The 22,054-nt window shown below is 41.4% G+C and overlaps 1 protein-coding gene across 2 annotated transcripts; it reads right to left on the bottom strand.

The window, feature by feature from the left end:
- Positions 1 to 671: 671 nt before the first annotated feature.
- LOC123835710 (UDP-glucuronosyltransferase 3A1-like) lies at positions 672 to 22,023 on the bottom strand. Of its 2 annotated transcripts, XM_045864912.2 has the most exons (7): positions 21,930 to 22,023; positions 19,375 to 19,476; positions 11,849 to 11,963; positions 8,365 to 8,896; positions 5,935 to 6,166; positions 4,211 to 4,430; positions 672 to 2,459 (listed from the first exon to the last, which is right to left on the bottom strand). In XM_045864912.2, the coding sequence occupies exons 1-7, from the start codon at positions 22,021 to 22,023 to the stop codon at positions 2,183 to 2,185; spliced, it is 1,572 nt and encodes a 523-aa protein (XP_045720868.2). In that variant the 3' UTR covers positions 672 to 2,182. The 2 variants fall into 2 exon arrangements, with proteins under 2 accessions (XP_045720868.2, XP_064451676.1); XM_064595606.1 differs by lacking the exon at positions 19,375 to 19,476 and having other exon boundaries at positions 2,183 to 2,459.
- Positions 22,024 to 22,054: the final 31 nt, after the last annotated feature.

Raw genomic sequence — 22,054 nt, 5'->3', positions numbered from 1 at the left:
ACCAAAAAGTTCTATTCTTATGTTTCAAATTATTCATTAGAAAGATTTTTAAACTCTCTCAATATTATTCCATTATTTCCCTTCAAGTTCTCTCTCAGTTTGGCCTATGTAGTCCTTGAGGCCATGTGATTACATGCATACACATTCACCATTATCATCTGTTCAAGCATTCTATCTTCCCAATGAAAAAAATAATTTGTATTGGGAAGGCACCATTGAATATTAATCTAATCACATTACTTCATCTACAAACCTTATTTCAATCCCTCCAATTGTCCGATTAATATCCTCTGTTGTGATATGAATTCGCTGGTGCAGGAGTCATCCAGGATCACACACTGCATGGAGTTATCAGGTCTATTCATCTCCTATAGTGAGGATTGGTTCTCAGCCCTTCTTTGTCTTTCATGTCATTGATATTTTTTGAAGAGTACAAGCTGCTTATTTTGAATGATGGACCCCAAGTTGGGTTTGCCTGATGTTTCTCATTATACTTCAGGTTATTAGGGAGTTTGGTGGGAATACTACGAAGGTGGTGTTGATTCCATCTCAGTGAATCACAATGGGAAGCACATGATGTCAGATGGTCCTATCATTAGAGATGATAACTCTATCCCTTGTTTAAGGTGGTGTTCACCAATATTCTCCACTGTAAAGTTGCTATTTTTTGCCCTATAATTAGGAAATAAGATGTGGGGAGACATTTTGAAACTGAAATTCCATTTCTCATCAAATTTCTCTCATTTTATCATCTTTTATATTTCTTACGTGATTCAAGTATTACTGTCATAGTGGCAAATTAATGATTTTTTAAATCAACAGAATCCTGGGAACTGCCATAGTACTGGACCTGAGGCCCCAGAGCCTCACACAGAGGTCCAGGTACTTGAGGTCTCCATGACTACATTTTTAAGAGTGTTAATCTCGAGAAGGGAATTGTGGGAAGTGAAAACCACAGCATGAGCTATGGCCCAAAGGCAGGCTCCATGTCTAAGCAGCAAAAGGGGTGCTCTTCACAGGAGGGACTCGGGACACAGACCACAGGTGGAGTCCTGAGAGGCCACACCTGGCTAACTGTAGGACAGAGACCAGGCTTCCTGAGCTTGGAGGTGAGGTGAAAATGAGGTGCAAGAGAAAAGGCCAAAATGAAGAACAGGCCAATATCTTATGTCATATTATAAAAAGTGAAAAAAGCAGAAAGAGGGAGAGAGACTGAAAAGTTTCTGAGATGGCAAGTATATGAACCAGACTAAGGCCATCTTGAGAAATTCCACCACGATAACTGCTCTGTGGCCTAAAGCCTTCTTGAGTACAGCCCCTTCCTCCATTCTTTTCTTTTGTTTAACACACCCTTAAGTATACCCTCCAGGCAAAGCTTCCTTGATCTGCTCAGGATATGACCCCTCCTGGTAGCCCCCAGTATGTACTGCCCAGTCTTCAGGGCCATAAAAGCAGGTCTAACTGGAGATGGTGTTGTGGAGCTCTACTCATCTTGTGGCAGCCCAAGACAGGCTTCTGTTCATATGATAATTGTTTATAATAAACCATTTCTCATCAAGCTGGACCTGTTTGCCTTTTTCTTCAGTCTCATGGCTTCTTTGGCCTTTGAAGTTAGTTTTGCATATACCTCCCTTTCAGAGAACAACAGGATGACTAGGCAGGGTGTTGTGTCTAGAAACAGGGAGTGGGGAGGAAGATGGGGGCTGTCTGCTGAAGGTTTGAGTCTCAGTGAGGAGTCCACTGATGAGGGTTAAGAAGCCTGAGATCAAATTCATAGACACAGAAGTAGAACAGGGATTTGCCAAGAGTCAGGGGTGGGCGCATGGTATGGGGAGTTATTATTTAATCAGTGCAGTTTTAGTTTGGGAAGATGAAAAGTTCTGGAGATGGATAGTAGTATTATTTAAACCACAATATGAATGTACTTAATGCCACTAAACTCTATACTTAATGGCTAAAATGGTCAATTTCATGTAATGTATATTACCATAATTTTTTTGAAAGACCCCCAAGAGCGCTTCACAAGAATTTCTAAACAGAGGCAGAAAATAGTGAAACACAATTCACAATTTGTGTGCCACATCAAGTGCCAATATAGGGAAGACACCAGGGGTGTTCTGTGCTAGGGGAAAGCCTTCTACAACCAGTGGCTCCCCAAACACCTGTCAAGGCTGCACCTCCATCAGGCCTTCTTCAGCTTCCTGGCCCCACACAGCCACCTGGCCACCACGCCCAGCAGCTTCCCACAGAGCCACAGGGTGCCCAGGGTGACCAGCAGCAGGAACAAGAAGACGTCCAGCAGGTACTGCTCATGCCATGGCTGCTGCAGGCCGTGGGGCTTGAGGTGTGCCGCGCCCCCTGTCTGGAGGATGTGGTCGATCCAGCCCACCAGCCTCTGAGCAGGGGTCAGGGGGTGGGAGCGCCTGATGATGCTGGCGGCCACTGCTGCTGACTTGTACCTGTTGGCAGAGACAGAGGCAGGGCGTTACTCATGTGCTCTCAGAAGTCTTAGAGACCTCGTATCACACATGCGCACACACACACACACACACACACACACTTTCATCTATATGCACAAAAGACTCAGTTTCAAGGAAAAGTTGTTGGCCTGGCTTTGCCACAGTCTACCTGGGTCCCATGGAAAAGTTCAACCTGGTCCCTCCATGCAAAGATCCATGCCTAGCGCTAAAAGTGCTAATCTATAAAAACTGACTAAGTCTTATAAGGGCTAGTCTCTACCCAAGGAGGCTTATCACATACTATAAATAATTATATGTATAATAAGCAGCTATTTTGTGCTGGTGTCTGGGCTAGATGTCAAACATGACTCTGGGGACGGGGGCCCAGGACAAGGCCTGTACTTTCTGCCTCTTCAGAGCATCATACTGGCCAGCACTGGCTTCATGGGCTGCAGCCCACACATTTGCACAAGACCCTATACTTAGACAGGTCCTATGCTTGCTTTAATTCTCTGCTGTCATTTTCTTGAAATTCTTAAAATTTATAACAATGGGCTCCACATTTCCATTTTACTTTGGGCCCCACAAATTATATACCAAGCCCTGATGTGCAATGTGTAGGGACCATCCCAGCCCAAATGACACCATCATAGGGCTAGCAAATTATGGACATTTCAGATCTAGGTCTTTGAATAGCCAATGAAATTCACAGACTCATTCTTCAGAAAGTGACCATTTGCTCTTCATGAGATACCAAACATAATGAAATGTCTGAGGTTATCTGACCCTGGAGCTTACAACTTTTCTAGGGTTAAGAATCATAAGCTATGTGGGGACTTCCAGTCATCTAACAAGAACTTATTTGGGTCTCCTTTGTGCAAGGTAATATGATAAGTCTTGAGTTCTGAGTCAGTTTATGCCCTTGAAACTTTAGGTTATTCAGTCCTTCTTATTTATAAGGTAGAAAGAATAAATTTTTCTCTTCATATGAGATCACTGTACTAGATGGGAATTTACCTAAGAAAACATAGGACCTTTTACTGCCTCACTTAACGGAAATTCATCCAAACCTACTTTAGCAGGCCCTGTGCTAGGCCCTGGGAACACCAGGGAAAACAAGAGACACACTTGGCTGTCCAGAGGAGCTAACTCTCTACTTTCTAGTGTGAGGGACACACAATAAATTAAGACAGAAAAAAACTGGGTTAGTTACTGATCCTGAGAAGTGTTAAGAAGGAAAAATGAATTATGATTGAAGAGGGTGGGAGAGAAGAGCACATTTAGGCCTGTCAGACAAAGACCACCTGCCCCTCTGAGGAGAGGACATTGGAGATGACTCTGACTGTCATGAAGGAGGCAGCACTGTGAAGAGAAGGGAAGGATGGTTCTAGGGAGCAGCACTGACAAAAGGCCTGAGGCAGGAAACACTGTGACATATTGGGGGACAGAAAGGCAACCTCCTGACTCAGTTGGAATTCTACTATAAGCACCCCCAAAATATAAGACCTCTCAGAGACCCTGTGTAAGTAGGTCAGGGTCCTCCCAACACTTAAGGCAGAAATGTTTTCAACATCTAACCCAAATTGCCTAGTCTTGTTCTCAGAGGAAATACATCATCTGTAAGCATCACCCACATATTATTCCGTGTCTCGGATGTTTCAGCTTTTATTGCAAAAAAGTGGCACACAGTGCCCTTTGTGTTGGATGTCTTCATTCAGTCTAAGTGACCACAAGCCCAGAGAGCTTCATACCTCTTGTCTTCTATGACTTGCTTCATCTTCAGAGCCAATGTCTCTGCCTTGATCTGCTTTAGCTGGATAGAGACACCAAATTTTTTGCCTTCTACATGGTTCAGATTTGCAGGCTGGTCTCCAAAAAGGGGAATCCCCACCATGGGTACACCATGTTGGATGGCCTCCATTATGCTATTCATCCCACCATGGGTGACAAAAAGACGGATGTGTGGATGAGCTGTTTCAATTAAGAAATAGAGCAGAATATTTCAGAATGACAAATTTCAGAATGAAAAGTTTCAGAAAACCATGGAAAACAGGAAGGGTAGAAGAAAATGCCAAGGGAATTTCAAAGTCTGTTGGAGCCATTATAAAGATATTTTGCTTGGGACATATCCAAGGTGCATATTACTAACATAAAGGATTCCAAACCTTGACTTTTTATGAAAATTCCTTGCCCTAGCCAGAACCCAGCTAAGACTCAGACTCCGGGGACTCTCTAGACAATACTCCTAAGCAAGGCACGTATCTCTCTCCATCCATCCATCCATCTTTCTCTCTAACATCCTAGTCACTCCCTTTGTTTTGCTCATCTCTATTTTCTCATTGTGTCTGTCTCTATCTCTCTCTCTTTCTCTTTGTCTTGAGCACTCTTTTCTCACCTGCCAACTTATTTCCCTCTTCTCTGAATTCCTGACACATTCACTGGCATCGTAACTCATGTGGCAATCATAAAATTTATACTATATGCATTTTCTCCTCAAATACATGATTAGCCCCTTGAAAGCAGAGACTAGACCCTACACTTGAGTATTTCCATTTCCAGCATTTCCATCCCATCCTATTTAAAGCTAACTAAGATTATTGTTGAAAATGAAGAGTTTGTCTCAGCCTGTGTCACTCAACTGGGATGCACATCAAAATCTCCTTGTCTCTTCTTTGAAAGGAGCACCATGTGCCCCACTCCAGACTTAAAGAATTAAATTTGCAGAAGAGGAGCCAGGAATCTGTTCCTACAATTCCCCAGGTTATTTTGAGTCATTATCTTGATCATGAGCCTTTGATTCTGTCAGTGGCTATGGGAGTAAGTGGTCTGTAAAAAGCAGCACTGGGCACAAAGAAAACCTATTGGGGGGGGGGGGGTTGGTGAGGGAACTCTGGTTCCAGAGACAAAATGGACCAAGTAACTGATTATGAGGTTATTCATCTTGGCACTCAGGTATTTTGGCGCATCCTGAAGACACTATTGGCATCAGTGCTGTGAAGCTATGAATTGCTCCCACCTTAATAACTAAGAAAGATGTGTTTGTGGGAGGAGTAGGTGTATGTATATACATGTAAGTGCATGTGATGAACAGTTACTCTTGAACCACTAAATACAGTGGCAACATCCTTCCGGTATGTTTTCTTTAGAATCCATAGGTTGTTTCAGATTGTGTTTGGGTGACCCTGTTCAAGACCAAATGCAGTAGGTCAAGGTGACTTTGATGTCTGCCGACATCTGGCCTGGGATAGAAAACAGTGAAGGGGAGATGGCTGTTTGGGCACTGATCTCATTAGAAGTAGGGTCTGATGCCCCAAGAACTCCAGCTGGCTGCTCTGTTCCTGCCTTCTGCAGACTTACCTTTAGCTATTAGCAGCTCCTTCTAGTGCAAATGGGATTGCCCTACTAGAGGTCAGAGCCTGATGAGTTCTAAAAATATGTAAATGACAAGGGTGAAGCAGACCTGGGCAGTCCTTACCCAGGAGATCATTCTGAGGAAGCCAGTTCACAATTTTCACATTTGCTGACAATCTGATGTCTTTGGGCCAATGAGAAGGCTTATATTTCCATATAACCCCCTGAGAGAGATGAGCAAAGGCACTGTTCATCTCCCTGAGAAGTTCCTGGGCTTGAAAGTTGCTCACCATGGAGCCCAGGGCCACAAGGACAAAACCAGAGTCTCCAAACTTGGTGATAAAATTCTCAAATTCCTGGAGAAAGGTAAGAAAGGAAAAGGAGGTGAGCAAATTTGTTCATGAAAGCCTAGACAGCCATGAAATGAAAGCCAGATATTTACTGAACACACCCTCTTATCCTTCTCTGAGCAAATAGCCCCTGGCACAGCTCAGTACCCTGTGCATGGTGCTTATGCCCATGGTGTTGGTGGGAATATCTTTCTTCTTTAAAATCCTGATGTCAGGGCCATCCTAGACCCTCTGCTCATCGTAGGTCAGTGGAGACATGGTCACTTGGGAATTTTCCAAGGCCACCAGAAAATGGTAGTATAGGAAGAATACTGGTGGGGTGTTAGGGTCCAGCAGAGAGAGGTGCTACATCTGAGGCTACATTGGAGAAGCTGGGAGAAGGCCTCTAGCATAAGTATTAGAAATGGAGAAAGGCTCCTGACTACTCACACTCTGTACCACGTACAATGCTTTGCTCTGATACATTGTGATATTCTTATTAACTGATCTATGTAATTTATCTTCTACCTCAGTGGCTCACCCACACAACGGCAAATTATATCCACATAAGAAGATAAAAAATGGTAGTACCCAGTCCTAACTCCAAACTTGGGCAGTTTATTTTTTAAAGTCCTCAGGCAATACTTAAGGAAGGTTGGGATTTAATGTTGTAATCTTGGCTTTAACACAGTTTTGGTCAATTCTTGCTTCAAGTATTTCTTCAGACCCTGACTCTGGACTACTGGAGCCCCCCTTCCCCAGCTTCTAGACCCTCATCCCTGGAATGATTCCATCCAGCATAACACTGCTTGATTTACCATCTCAAAGGACCACTTTGACTACAGCTTTGTTGTTCTTTTTAATTAAAAAAACCACATGAGACACTACATAAAAACTGGAAAATATAGAGAAAATTTTTTGAAAAAAGCCTCTTCTTCTCACAGCCATTACAACCCTTACTTCCATTATGCTCCTGCTTAACAATCCCCTCCCCCTACCCTATAACGAAGGCCTATAACCCACCTTCTTATCAAGTAAAGTCTCCTGCAATCTGGCCTGGCTATATTTATGCAATTGAATCTTCTGGTCCAGTCTAGCTAGAGTCACCAAAGGAACCCAGAGTCATGCCTGTCTTATTTTTACTTTGACACTCTGAGCTATTTGTTCTCTCCAACTGGAACTCCTTCCCTCCCTAGCTCCATCCATAAAATCCTGCCATCAACTCAAAGCCCATCTAGCCCATGGATCATTCTCCAACTCTCCCTGCTTACTCACTTTAAGGTCAGTCGATGAAGGGTGGACGCTTGGGGGCCTGGAAGACCCAGGCCAAATCAAGTCTCCCTCGCTCGGAAATGAATGGCAGTGGGAAAGTCACTTATGCCAAGTCCCTGTCTCCTTGTTTATAAAAATGGAGATCATCATACTTCCCTCCAGGTGGCAAGATATTAAATAAGATAAATTCCATAAAATGGCAACCCAGTGCTGATAGGCAACAGGAAGCCAACTCATCTTAGCTCCCCTCCCTTTAAAAACTTCTACTGCAGGAGTTCTGAGTTTATGCCTTCAAACCAGCTCGGCAGCTTTCACAATTTACAATGCCCAGGACTGACCCCAGATCAATCAAATCAGAAGGTCTATGTGGAATCAGGAACTAGGGCTCTACAGGCTGGGGATGCTGGTGATGATGTCCACAGTTCTTACTGTCAGTCCCACACAGTCCCACCTTGGTTACATAGTATTGTGTGTTTCATTGTGACTAACTCATCTCTTTAACAATTCTCACACGTAATGGATGCTTGCCCCACAGTTACTATACATATGATCATACAAAATGCACATGAAAATATTAACTTATTAAAAGCCTTATCCCAGGGCACCTGGATGGCTCCGTGGAAAGAGCATGCAACTCTCAACCTTCGTGTTGTGAGTTTGAGCCCCTTGTGGGGTTTAGAGATTACTGAAAAAAAAAAAAAAAGAAAAGCTTATCCCACCAGCGCCAGAACTGAAGAGGATCCCGGGTATACTACGTAAGGAGGTCCTCAATCTCAGGGTTATTCAGTCCTAACACTATAATTGCATGACCCTGAAAGTGAGTCTTCCTTAAAAACCATGTCTTAGGTGCACTTGCCTCACCCTACTCTGTCCCAGTTCCCACTGGCATGGGAGCCACCAACTCTGCACTGCAGAGCTCTGCATGAAGTCCATATTGAGTACTAATCACTTACTTGTGGCACTTGTTTAACAGCTCTGGCCATTAAGCCTCCAACATACACAGTGTTGGGAAGCAGGGGCCGAGCAAATTCAAGGGCAAAGTCAGAGTTAACAAACCACAGCTCTGCTTTCTTTAGGAGATGAGACAAAACTGGCCTAGAGCCTTCTGGGAAATGCTCTCTGATGGTGTTGTCATACACAGACTGGATTTGCCATTGGCTTATGGAAAAATCAAAGAGCATCAGAAAATTCTTCACTCGACCCCAGAAGTCCATGTGGTCACTTAGGAAGGAATGGAATACTGGCACATAAGACAAGGGGTTTGGCAGTCCAATATCTATAGTGCCAAACGAGGAAGAGAGAATGGACACAAATGGTTTTCCAAGCTTCTCGGCAACCAGGAAAGGACAGTAGTCAAAATTTTCAACTATCACTAGGTCAAAGTTCTCATTCTTTAAGGTGTCCATGATATCCTTTCTCCTTAGAAAATGACTGCACTGAAGCCCCAGTTGCTCCATAAAGCTTAAAAACTTTCCAAATGTGTATCTGTAAGAAAGAAAAGAAGAATGGTGAATATTCACTGGAGTTGTTAATTTCACAATACATAAAGGAACCTTGGTCTACAAAGAAAATACCGCAGGTGAGCAAGACCACATCTAGCAGCAGTGCACCTATTCTACCACTGTCCATAAATACCCTCATCTCAGTTACTCTGAGAACATGCTCTGCTCTGGAGAGTGTTCCCTTCCTCCCCTCCTCTTCCTTCTCTCATCCAAATCCCAAGCACTCTCTATGCCACTTTATTCAAAAAACTATGACTTTGAGTTCTTAATTCTTGAAATCCACAAGCACAACTGAATTATGTTAACTGAAAACAAATTGTCACTGTTGGACCTTCTGCTCTGGGAACCTTCTCTGACCATAGCAAATCTCATAGAACTCTTTCTTTCTTTCTTTCTTTCTTTCTTTCTTTCTTTCTTTCTTTCTTTCTTTTTTTTTTTTTTTAAAGATTTTATTTATTTGACAGAGAGAGAGACAGCGAGATTAGGAACACAAGCAGGGGGAGTGGGAGAGGGAGAAGCAGGCTTCCTGCCGAGCAGGGAGCCCAATGTGGGACTCAATCCCAGGACCCCGGGATCATGACCTGAGCCGAAGGCAGATGCTTAACGACTGAGCCACCCAGGCGCCCTCATAGAACTCTTTCTACTTGATAAATTCTGTAATGTTCTCATTACCATTTCTTTTACACACTGACTTTTTATGAGTGATTTTCTTGTTTACTCAGCCAAACTGTGGAAGTCACTTGATGACACAGTTCCATAAATATTGATCATATAGGCTATTTTTAAAAATCACTGTATTCTAGGGCATGTGATGTGATGAGCACTGGGTGTTATACGCAACTGATAAATTATAGAATACTACATCTGAAAAAAAAATCACTGTGTATTCTAATGTGATAGATCACCTCACCCAAGGGACTATTTTATCACATTAGAACTCAAACCTCAGCTAAGATGGGAATTTCACCTTTCTATGCCCACAAGTTTGGCAATGAAAGAAAAAGAAGAGAAGAGAGGGAAGAGAGAGAAGAGAAGAGAAGAGAAGAGAAGAGAAGAGAAGAGAAGAGAAGAGAAGAGAAGAGAAAGAAGAGAAGAGAAGAGAAGAGAAGAGAAGAGAAAAGAAGAGAAAAGAAGAGAAAAGAAGAGAAAATAGAGAAAGGAAAAGCAAAGCCAAGCAAGGCCTGGTTAATAATAAACATATTATCAGCTTTTTTACTTCAATGCAGATTGATATGTCCAGAGAAGATAGTGATAAAGAGTACTAACATGTAATTAAGACTTTGCCCATGGGAATATTCCAGGGACCTATCTCCTTACAAGGCTCTCCCATCACTGCCTATATAGAATATGACTCTTTCCTTCCTGTTTGTACACCTATGGGGAAATAGATAAGAATGTCCACCTGCACTTTAAGGTATCAGAGGTAACAAGTGCAAAAGCTCAAGACATCAGTGGCCTGCTGGCTACATGGAGGACCAAGAGAATCAATACCCTGGCACCCTGTAATTGTACACTACTGTACCATTGCACCCCAGATAGAGAAGGACCAGAAGCGAAGAACTTATTAACAATATACAGATCTCTGCCTGATATTTAGGAACAACTTCAAGTCATACAATGGAAGTAATTGGCAAAAATCATTCTTGGCTGTGTATTTTTGAAGATTTCATGTAACAAAGGAGCGTGATTGTCAGATATTTTAGGTAATTTCAGTAGTGTTGTAAAAATTCCTAGGATATATTGCATTAATCATATTTAAAATTAAGCTAACAAACAGAAGAAAATGTTTAAGAATGCATGGTCACCTATGCCTGTCTCCAAAAATATTACATTAAGGGAGAAGAGACAAGGCATGTATTTAAAATATATAACTAACAGTGCAAGATAATATAGACTAAGTATCAAATGAATAGGTTACATCAGACCTAGACAGGAGGGACTGTGGCTTCCCAGTTTAAGGAAAAAGACTTTCTGAAAAAAAGTAAATGTAAGCAAGATCTTGACTAGTAAGTAAAATTTTCAAGGTAAAAAGAAGGCAAGGCCACTGTAATTATTCAAAATAGGCATGGATTTTTGTCTTTCCCCATTTATGTCTAAGACGAAGGAGTTATGTGTTCCTTTCCATTCAGATAAGGCAAAAGGAGTCATGTCTTATTTTGCATAAGACAGATGGCTTTTTACAAGGACTTTATATGGCCAGGTGCCTGGGTGGCTCAGTCGGTAAAGCATCCAACTCTTGATTTCAGCTCAAGTCATGGTCTCAGGGTTGTGAGATTGAGCCCTCCATCGGGCTCCATGCTCAGCAGGGAGTCTGCTTGAGATTCTCTCCCTCTCCCTCTCTCTCTCTCTGGCTCTTACTTTGCCCCTCCCCCCACTCCTGCTCACTCCCTCTCTCTCTCTCTCTCTCCCTCTTTCTCTCTCTCTCTGGGTTGCCCCAGCATATAAATTTTTTTTAAAGGACTTTACATGACCAGATGTTCAACTACTACAAAATCAATGTTCATAAGTCTCCCCCACCATGAATGGAATATATGTGAAGAAAAGAAGGAAAAATAAGTGGAAGAAGGTCACTTTCATTTCCCTACCAACAGTGATAGGTTGAGGTACCTATACTTCTGTGTTGGGGAGGTTATAAGCAAAGATGTAAGAGAAGTGTTGAAAGGATGTCCCAGAAGGAACAGCCTCTACTTTCTACAGAAATCCATTCATGGAACAGGGACAGTGCAGAGCAAAGAAGAATCTCCAGTGACTGAATTGGATAATTTGGTGTGAATACTTGTTTCCCCAACCATCCACTCATCATGTATCCCTTCATCTACCCACCCATCCATCCATCCCTTTCTTATATCTTCAGTCCAAACATCCATCCATCCATCCATTCATTTGTATCACTAAAATTGACTCTTTGGTTCAAATAATTAAAAATAACAATTACCTGTCACTCAAAGCTTCTCCCATAAGAAAATCAAAATTCTCCTTCAATCTTTTGTTATAATCTTCAGGTGGAAGCCAAGAAATAACTTGGTATGATTTTTCCTTCTCTTTAAAATCTAAAAAACACCCATGGGTTAAAAATGTTAAGTATGTCACAAAACATGGATTAACATTAGTGTGATAAGATCAATATTTGTTTGTTCAAATAATTTTATATTTATTTGAATGTTTGCCTTTTGAACTATTTTTATATGGTTTGGTTGCATTCTCATTCATTCAATCTTATAAAATGATAACATGTATTGAGAACCTTACACTGATTAAGGAGTGCTTCTCAATTTAAAGTTATGGAAGCTTCCATTTATTTTTTTAATATTTATTTATTTGAGAGAGAGAGAGCACATGTGAGTGAGGGAAGGGGCAGAGGGAGAGAGAGAGCGAGGAAGAGAATTTCAAGCAGACTCTGCTGCGTGCAGAGGCCGATGAGGGGCTCAATCTCAGGACCCTGAGATCATGACCTGAGGCGAAATCAAGAGTCATATGCTTAACTGACTGAGCCACCCAGGCGCCCTGGAAGCTTCCTGGGATCGAGCCCCACATCTGGATCCCTGCTCAACAGGGAGCCTTCTTCGCCCTCTCCCTCTACCCCTCCCCCGTGCTTGTGCTTTCTCTCTCACACTCTCTCGCAAATAAATAAATAAAATCTTTAAAAAAAAATTTTTAAAGCTTCCATAAGGTATAGCTATTTGTCTCATTTTACAGATGAGAAAACAAAGGTAATTGAAGATACAAAGGTAATTACCTTAAGCAAATTAGGATAATTGGTGAAAATTGCACACATAGGAAGTGATAAAGTCTGTTTGATTCCAGAGCCTCTGCTCTTTCTGTTTTAGAAAAGCTCATTTTCATTATTTAGAGTGATAAATCCAAATCGTTTTTTGATTCAGTAAAAAGTACAAAAAAGTACTAAGAAGCTTACATAAAATAGTAGACCTCTGTACCTCTACTTACCAGCATGACTTTTCCCACATATCCATGTGTAATGAAAAGCCTGAGTCCATTTATGATGTTTGACTCCTGACAGTTTTCAAGCCCTATCTCCCACTCTCTCTTCAGTGTTTCACCTGGGCAAACTATTAAGAAAGTCAACATGCTCCTACCCTTGGCCATAGTGGAAGTTTCAAACCATGCAAGTAAAGACCAATAAGAGGGAACCCTCAACACATCTCAACTCTCTACCCACAATGAAAACTCAAACTAGTCATCCCTCCCTCCTCTGGAAAGCCATTTTTCAGATTGACTTAGGAGCCTTTCCTACTCTTCTTAAAAAAATAATAATAATAATAAGCCTTATTATTTGAGTAATAAATATTCCATACTCTCTTATACATGTATGCTTTCATCAGTCATAACATCCAATCAAATGTGTGTAAACTGGGGATAGATTAATGCACAGTCTTACACATTGAAACTACCAAGCCCAATCCTAGTGAAAGTACTGCTATCCAAGTATGTTCTGGCAAATACTTTGCAATCATAGATTTGGCTAGTAGGCTCTTCAGTACCTATGTCAACAGACTCTCAACATCAGTTTGCCTTCACTTTGGAAAGGACACAGTGCACCTTTAACTAGTTATCCATGGGGTATTTCAACATCCTACCATTGGCCACAATTTTATTGGCAAAATCTTAACCATATCCAACTTTCACCAGGAGCCCAGGTAGGACATTATATTGAAAATATCCCACTCTAAGGAGATTCATTTGACATACTTATTCAGGACAGAGAAACATTCCCACAGGAGTGCACAGAAAGGGATGTGCCATTGCCCCACACAAAGCTCAAGGCCTAGGACATCGGTTAAATTCCTAGGAATTATTTGATCATTTAAGGCCTCTCTATCCATGACACTATCAAGAAACAACTACTGGGCCACCTGGGGGGCTCAGTCGGTTAAGCATCTGACTCTGGCTCAGGTCAATCTCAGGGCCCTGGGAATCGAGCCCCAAGTTGGGATCCCCTTTGAGTGAAGAGTCTGCTTCTTCTTCTCCCTCTCCCTCTGCCCCTCCCACTGCTTGTATGTTATCTCTCTCTCTCTCTCTCAAATAAATGAACCAAATCTTTATTAAAAAAAAAAAAAAGAGGGGCGCCTGGGTGGCTCAGTCGGTTAAGCGTCTGCCTTCGGCTCAGGTCATGATCCCAGGGTCCTGGGATCGAGCCCCGCATCGGGCTCCTTGCTCGGCAGGAAGCCTGCTTCTCCCTCTCCCACTCCCCCTGCTTGTGTTCCCTCTCTCACTGTCTCTCTCTCTGTCAAATAAATAAATAAAATCTTTAAAAAAAAAAAAAAAAGAAACAAATATTGATTCATAACACCACAATATCTCATGAAGTCCAAAAACTTTTAAGCCTTTTTGCAATCTGGAGGCAATATATTTCTGATTTATACATTTTCCTTAAATCCATTTATACTTATTTTTGAAAATCAGCCCACTTTGAATAAGGCCAAATAACAAAAAGATCTAAAATCTGTCCAAACTACAATACAATACGCACTGTCATTAGTGCCCCCCACATTTGCATTCATTATAAAGGCTTCAGCAACCTCTTCCCATGCTTCCTGGAGTTCTCTAGACCACCTGTTGATAGCAGTATTAGTCTCCAATCTCTACTGTAGTAAATGACTATAAACTTATTACAAATTTATTATCTTATAATTCTGGAGATCAGAAGTCCAAAATGGGTCTCACTAGGACAAGAGCAAGTTGTGGGCAGGCCAGCATTCCTTTTGGAGCCTCTGAAAGACATTCTCTTGCCTTTTCCATCTTTTAGTGATTGTCTTCATTCCTTGGCTCATGGCCTCCTTTTGACTGACAATGACATCATCCATCATCTGACTTTCCTTCCATTATCACATTTCCTTCTTTTACTCTCCTGTCATCTCTCTTTTTTTTAAATCGGTTAATTAACATATAGTGTATTATTAGTTTCAGAGGCAGAGTTTAGTGATTCATCAGTTGCATATAACACCCAGTGCTCATTACATCAAGTGCCCTCCTTAATGTTCATCACCCAGTTACCCCATATCCCTCCCACCTCCCCAATCATCTCTTTTTTTTTAGAAGGACTCTTGGAACTATATAGAGCCCAAATGGATAATCCAAGACAATATTCCCATCTCAAAATCCTTATGTTTATCACATCTGCAAAGTTCCTTTGCCATGTAAGGCAGTATATTCATTGGTTCTAAAGATTAGAGCATATCTTTGGGTGGGGACATTATCTTCTACCACCATGTTCTGCTTTCTGGACCTCAAACACTCATGTCCATATCACATACAAAATATAATCACTCCATCCCAACATTCCCACAAGTCTCAAACCATCACATCACTAATTCATAGTTCAAAATTTCATCTTAATGTCATTAGCTTGAATGTCCCAAATTATATTATCCAAATAATTCAATAAAGTATGGGTGTGACAATCTTGATACGATCCATCTGTGGACCTATGAAAATTAGGAAATAAGTTTATCTGCTTCCAAGAAACATTAAGATACCAGTTACAGATATTATCATTCAAAGTGGAACAAAATGGAAGGAAAATATGAATTTCTGGTCCTAAGAAATGTTGACATCCAACTGGGCAGACCATGTTAGGTTTTAAAAACTGGAAATAACCTGCTGTGACTTGAAGCTCAGCACTGTAAGCTTGAAGTTCTACCCTTTGTACTCACTGCTTCACACTCAGACTTTTCATTTGTTCTTCATGAAAGGTAGCATAAGTTCTCAGCTAAATAGTTTACGAGTGTGTTTCTGAGTTCAGTGACCTTCTTTCATGTCACTCTTTCTCTGTCCAAATTGGCAGTATTTATCCTGTATAAAATTCGCAAGTACCTTATGGATCTTCTGGGTATATCATGGGAATTCACTCTGCTAGACAAGAGCTGCTACACAAATCTTTAAAAAGAATTTCACCTCTACTTTTGGCTTCAGCCAACAGGGCTGAGGGTACTCATGATTCACACACACAATATTTAAAGAGCTCTGTGAGACTGAATATTCTGATCTATTCAGAGGCAACAGCAAGAGGTTATCCAGACACACCACTGGTTTTCTCTTTGCTGGCAGCAAATCCCCTAATTTTAGACTCTTTTGCAATCTGGATAGGCTGAGAATTTCCCAAATCATGAAGTCTTCATTTCTTTATGCTTAATGGTTCTTCCTTCAATTTATCTCTTTCCTCTCACATTTTACTATAAGAAGCAAGAAATCCTTACCATCTGTATTTTTACCAGAAGTGTGTTTATGATGATTTACATATTGTCTCAGACAACACAGATTTTCTCTACCATGCTCCTTACTTCCTTCTTAGTCCTCATTAGCAGAGTTCTTATATTTTTTATTAAGACACAAATGACATGTAACATTACATTAGCTCCAGGTGTAAAACATAATGATTTGATATTTTTATATATTGCAACAGAGTTCCTAACATCCACATTTCTACCAATAGTCTCTTCAAGACTATCTAGACTTACTCTATCATGCTTCTTAATATTTTTCCAACCTCTATCAATAACCCAATTATAATGCCAGATATTGGTTGGAGCAGTAGTGTATGTGAATATTGAAAATCTTTGCTTCTTCAATCTGATATCATTTCTTTATTAAAGTAGTAAATAAATGAACAAGATGGGGAAGTGTGTCCAAACAAGGAGTTAATAAATGGTTCAAATGTTACAATGCACTGAAATGGGCATCAGGCCAGAAATAATAACTCAATCATGTGTTTTCCCCATTTGCAGACATCTAGTCAAGCTCTATTCCTAAGGTAAAGAATTAATACGCTGTTTCAAAGCCTCAGAAATACCTGTGATTGGGGAATATTGGAAGAAACTCTAGACTTTTAAACCTGGAAACTAAGGATAAAACTGAAGGGATCCAAAAGAAGACATAAAAATGGCCAACAGACACATGAAAAAATGCTCGACATCACTCGACATCAGGGAAATACAAATCAAAACCACAATGAGATACCACCTCACACCAGTCAGAATGGCTAAAATAACAACTTAGGAAACAGACAGATGTTGGTGAGGATGCGGAGAAAGGGGAACCCTCCCACACTGTTGGTGGGAATGCAAGCTGGTGCAGCCACTCTGGAAAACAGGATGGAGGTTCTTCAAAAAGTTGAAAATAGAGCTACCATACGATCCAGCAATTGCACTACTGGGAATTTATCCAAAGGATACAAACATAGTGATTCGAAGGGGCACCTGCACCCCAATGTTTATAGCAGCAATATCCACAATAGCCAAAATATGGAAAGAGTCCAGATGTCCATCGACAGATGAATGGATAAAGAAGATGTGGTATATACACACAATTGAATACTATTCAGCCATCAAAAAAAGGAAATCTTGCCATTTGCAACGACATGGATGGAACTAGAGGGTATTATGCAAAGTGAAATAAGTCAGTCAGAGAAAGACAAATACCATATGAATTCACTCATATGTGGAATTTAAGAGACAAAACAGAGGATCATAGGGGAAGAGAGGAGAAAATAAAACAAGACAAAATCAGAGAGGGAGACAAACCATAAGAGACTCTTAACTCTAGGAAACAAACTGAGGGTTGCTGGAGGGGAGGTGGGGGGGGCATGGGGTAACTGGGTGATAGGCATTAAGGAGGGCACTTGATATAATGAGCACTGGGTGTTATATGCAACTGATGAATCACTAAATTCTACCTCTGAAATTAATTTAAAAAAAAAAACTGAAGGGATCCATGAACTCCCCAAATTGTTTATAGATTTTTGTGTACATATATTTATTAAAGGGGTAGAAGGTCTGAAGCTTTTATTAGTTTCTCAAAATTCATGGAAACTACCAGAATTATTTTTTAATCAATCTAAAATTTTAATTTAACTTAATTTCATTAAAATTTTTAATTAAATTTAATTGCAATTTTCAAAATTAAGAATAACTACCTTGAAAATAATACACTACAGCTATTTAATCATGTCTGTGGTCAACACAGATGCAAAAAGATATGTATATAAATAACGTTCAGTGATGAATGCAGAACCTAATCTAGAAGGTGATTTAAATGATTTTAAGTAGGGACTCAAATAGATATTGGTACACCAGTTTTCATAGCAGCATCATTCAAAATATCCAAAAGGTGGAAACAACCCAAATGTCCATCGACAGATGTCTGGATTAACAAAATGTGGTATATACTTACAATGGAACATTATACAGTCTTAAAAAGGGATGGGAATTGTGATCCATACTACAGCATGGATGAGCCTTGAAGACATTATGCAACGTGAAACAAGCCAGACACAAAAAGACAAATATTGTATGTTTCTACTTAAATGAGATATCTAGAATAGCCAAATTATTGAGAAATAAAGTAGAATAATGGTTACCAAGGGCTGCCCACAAGGGGTAGTTGGCAGTTACCATATAATCAGTACAGAGTTCTCATTTGTGATGAGGGAAATGTTCTAGAGAGCAACAGCAGTGATGGTTGCATAACAATATGAATGTACTTAAAGTCACTAAACTTAAAAATCAAATGTTTAAGAGGTCAATTTTATGCTGTGTATATTTTACCACAATAAAAATCTTGAAAGAAATTTTCACAGAAAAAATTGTTTTAACAAAATCTGAACAACAACAAAGCCTGATCACCTTCAAAGTTTTATAATTTTTCAGAATTTTATTCCCTGAAGATGCTGCTTAAAACTGCATCTTTTTTTAAATCAAAGCCTGAGAAAACTTCAGATTGAGCAATCCAGAGCTTAAAGTCCTAAATCCACCCAACACTATTATTAACCTGCCATATCACCTTAAGCAAACCATTTCAGTTCTCTGGGCTGCTGTTTTCTTGTCTTTCAACAGAAAAGAGTTGATAAGATTTGCTCATTTTAGCTAAAATTCATTGGATTCAATGATTCATTTAAGAACGTCCAACATCATTATACACAAACTGTTGACCAGGCATTGATTTTTCTAGAAAACAAAATCATCTCAGTGATAGATTCTGATCTTAGGTGGATAAATAAGGGATTTCTAAAGAAAGTTTTCTTAGATTTCAGATACCATACAAGGAGAAAGTGATGTATGATATTAAAAAAAGGAATCTGTGATATAAGAAAAGAAAATGGCATGTTTGGCTGAACACTCTGTTCACATGCTTTCAAGCTGTTATGAAGTACCATTTACCAAAATAATCTGCAATATATGGAGGGTTGCTTGGGATGAAGTGGAAGGCAAGGTAAGGGGGGAAAATATGGGACTACAGAGTGTGGAGTGCTGGGAGATAGAGCCAAGAAGTTTTCCAACACCTTACATTAACACACACGCAAACACAGACACACACAAACACACACACACACTTTTCATTCTTTCAGTCCAATTAGATTTTAAAAACAGTTTTCTAAGCAAAAGGTATTGTTTTACTCTACACTTTGCATAGAGTAGAAGAAATAAAAAAAATGGTGAGAAAAGATACCTGATATTAATGAATTTCCTCTCTGGTGAAGCATAGTGACATTATGACCATGATCTTGAAGAATTTGAGACACCCGGTCCAGCAGTAGATGATGGCTTCCACCTAGGAACAATGTACAACTTCACTTTTGAAATGAGGATAATAAAATGCCTAAAGCTGATAGGTTAAGAGATCCAGGAGATGAGAATTAGCCGACAGAAAGCTGATGGTGAGTAGAGGAAGATGAGCTTCATCTCCATTTGGGTAAGCCCCAGCCACTCACCCAGGGCCCAGTGGCCCAAATCTTGACTTTGGCAAACCCCCATCAGATCCTCATTGTGACTCCAGTCACAAAAATGACCAAACATCAGTGTGACGAGCTTCTCTGCTTATGCCTTAAGGAATTCCTGATCCTAAGTATATGCTAATTTTAGCCAGGTCTTATGGAGATACTGTGCTCTAAAGAAATAACTGTACTTGTGTAAAGTGTGGCACAGGGCTCTATATGAGCGTGAAGGATTCCCAATGGACAATTAGTCAGAGTTTGTTCTGGAATCTTACTCTTTGGAAATCTATGCTAGTGTAGGAGGCAGAAACATGCGAACTTGAATATCAGTCCAAGAAAGAGCCATTGGACCAGAATGAAGCTGAGCCACCACTCAGAGCCAAAATCCTTGAGATTCATATATACTTGGCAGGATGTTTCTCAGTTGGGGCCTGAATTTTGCTGAACATCAAATTAAGGCATTCCGAATAACTGTGGGCCCTTGAGGTGGAATTACAGGATCCTGTGTGCATGAGAGACTGGGGCATCACCCATCCTAGGAAAATCCTGGGATCCTAAGGAAACAGAAGCTTGATCATCTGGGGAGGTACAGGTTCTATCACACTAAATCTTATCCAAAACCATATGAATCATGGGACATTTGGTTGAATCTATGAGTCTCAGTAGCAGAGAAAGTCAGACCAGGAGGGAAGGAATAGAATTTGCCCAAGTTGGGAAGTGGGAGCTGTTTGGAAGATGCAAGTCCCGGCATGACTGGGTCAGCAGAGAGGGATGTCGGACTACTGCAAAGGTGTGTATCTGTGGAAATTACCGGAAATTACCCTAGTTTTTAAAATCTGTGCTTGTGTTGCCTGAGGTAACACGGATTATATAAAACACAAACTCCTACTCCCTCAGGCTCCCTGTTCTGGCTTCACATTTAACCCTTGGAAGAAAAGGATACGCGGGAGAAGCCAGCCCGCACGCGCGGCCTTTCCTGAGGGTCTTGGTGAGCCCGGTACATTCTGGGCCAGAGGTGGGGCTTCCAACGCCTCCAAACCACACCCGTTCCCTCTCAGAGTCCAGAGGACACACGCTTTGAAGAGGTGAGGGAGCTCTTTGGTATCGCCAGTATTAACAATCAAAACGCGACAAAAAAAAGAGTTCAAAAGGAGTTATAGGGTTTCTTAAAGAGTTGTTTTTTTTGTTTGTTTGTTTTTTTTAAACCCACTGAAAAGTGCGCGAGACTGGAAGCTGTGGACAGGCTGGTCTTGGGATAAGAAACCCCAACTAAATTCCTGATGTGTACCATTAGGGAGGCCTGGTGTGCTCTGACAAAAGGTGCCTGATGTCCTGACCCTTAGTTTCCTGTTCAGGAAAACACTGTGGGGGCTAAATGCGATTATTTATGGTTCTTTCCAGCTCTAAGATTTCCCCGATTCCCAGTGATCTATACACAGTTACGTAAAAGAGCCCACTGTGGATGGAAATACAATCTTGGGAAAGCTCCATCTTATGATAACCCTTTATCCTGATCCTTGTCCCTTTATCTTATGATGACCCCTTATCCTGATCCTTTTCCCTTTATCTCTTTTCCTTTTCATCTTCTATTCCCTTTGGTGCAAAAGTAAAGGAAGTAAAACTGGGGCCACAAAATGCAGAATTAACAGTCTCCCGAATCCTTCAAACACTTCCAGCAGCACTGGTGAAAGGAGCGGGCATTGGCGAGACCCGAATGTCCAAGGTCCAGTCCCCAGGCCTGGCCAGTTCTCCAAGTTTCCTCGGGATGGATAGCACTCCACCCTCCTAGGTGTCATTGAAATACCTTCCCTGCTCCACTGTGGCTCCCATGCAGTGTCAGAAAATTAGTGCTTCTGCCCCCCATAAGCTCCTTTCCCTGGCCTCCAAGAGCCTGCACAAGCTCCTACAGTCTCTATTGGCAATGGCTGCGCGCCACCCAGAAGTTTAGGGGGAGCCTCTGAATTTGCAGCCCGCTCCCTGGAGGAGGCAGCCCCGGGTCTCCAGCACTGAGAGGGATCGCAAACTTCTGGACCCATTTCCCGCGCCTAGGAGAGCAAATCTGAGTAGGAAGAGCGAGGAAAAAGTATTCTATTTTCTCAGGAAGTTTCTTCACCTCTCGGTGGTAGGGGCCCCTCATTGCCCCACAACCCCCTCCTGCCTCTTCCCCCTCTAGCCTGGGACCCAAGCCCAGTCTGGAAAACCACCTGGAGTGACCCTCTACCCAGAGCTATTTGACTGAGCCTTCCCGCGGGTGTCTGGGACGCGCCTGATTCTCCCGCCAAGCACTCACCCACCAAAGACAGAGTTAGAATTTTGGCGGCCTCCGAGAGCAGGAACCCAGGCAGAAGGAAGCCAGCGAGCAGTAGCGCCCGCTGCCCCGCCATGCTCGCTCTGCTGTGAGCCGGGGAGCCCAGC

This window comes from Mirounga angustirostris, unplaced genomic scaffold, assembly GCF_029215605.1.
Source record: "Mirounga angustirostris isolate CCGP_5_RB_7025 unplaced genomic scaffold, mMirAng1.0.hap1 SCAF_7, whole genome shotgun sequence".
In the NCBI taxonomy this organism is placed as follows: domain Eukaryota; kingdom Metazoa; phylum Chordata; class Mammalia; order Carnivora; family Phocidae; genus Mirounga; species Mirounga angustirostris.
This window is presented reverse-complemented; position numbering and strand designations above follow the sequence as displayed.

Bases quoted from the DNA above. Each gene is read 5' to 3' on its own strand.
- LOC123835710 (XM_045864912.2), bottom strand. From the start codon at position 22,023: ATGGCGGGGCAGCGGGCGCTACTGCTCGCTGGCTTCCTTCTGCCTGGG. The intron at 19,477-21,929 runs GTGAGTGCTTGG...CATTGTTCCTAG, and splicing joins TCTAACTCTGTCTTTGGTGG to GTGGAAGCCATCATCTACTG. The intron at 11,964-19,374 runs GTATCTTTTCTC...GGTGTTTTTTAG, and splicing joins AGGAAATTCATTAATATCAG to ATTTTAAAGAGAAGGAAAAA.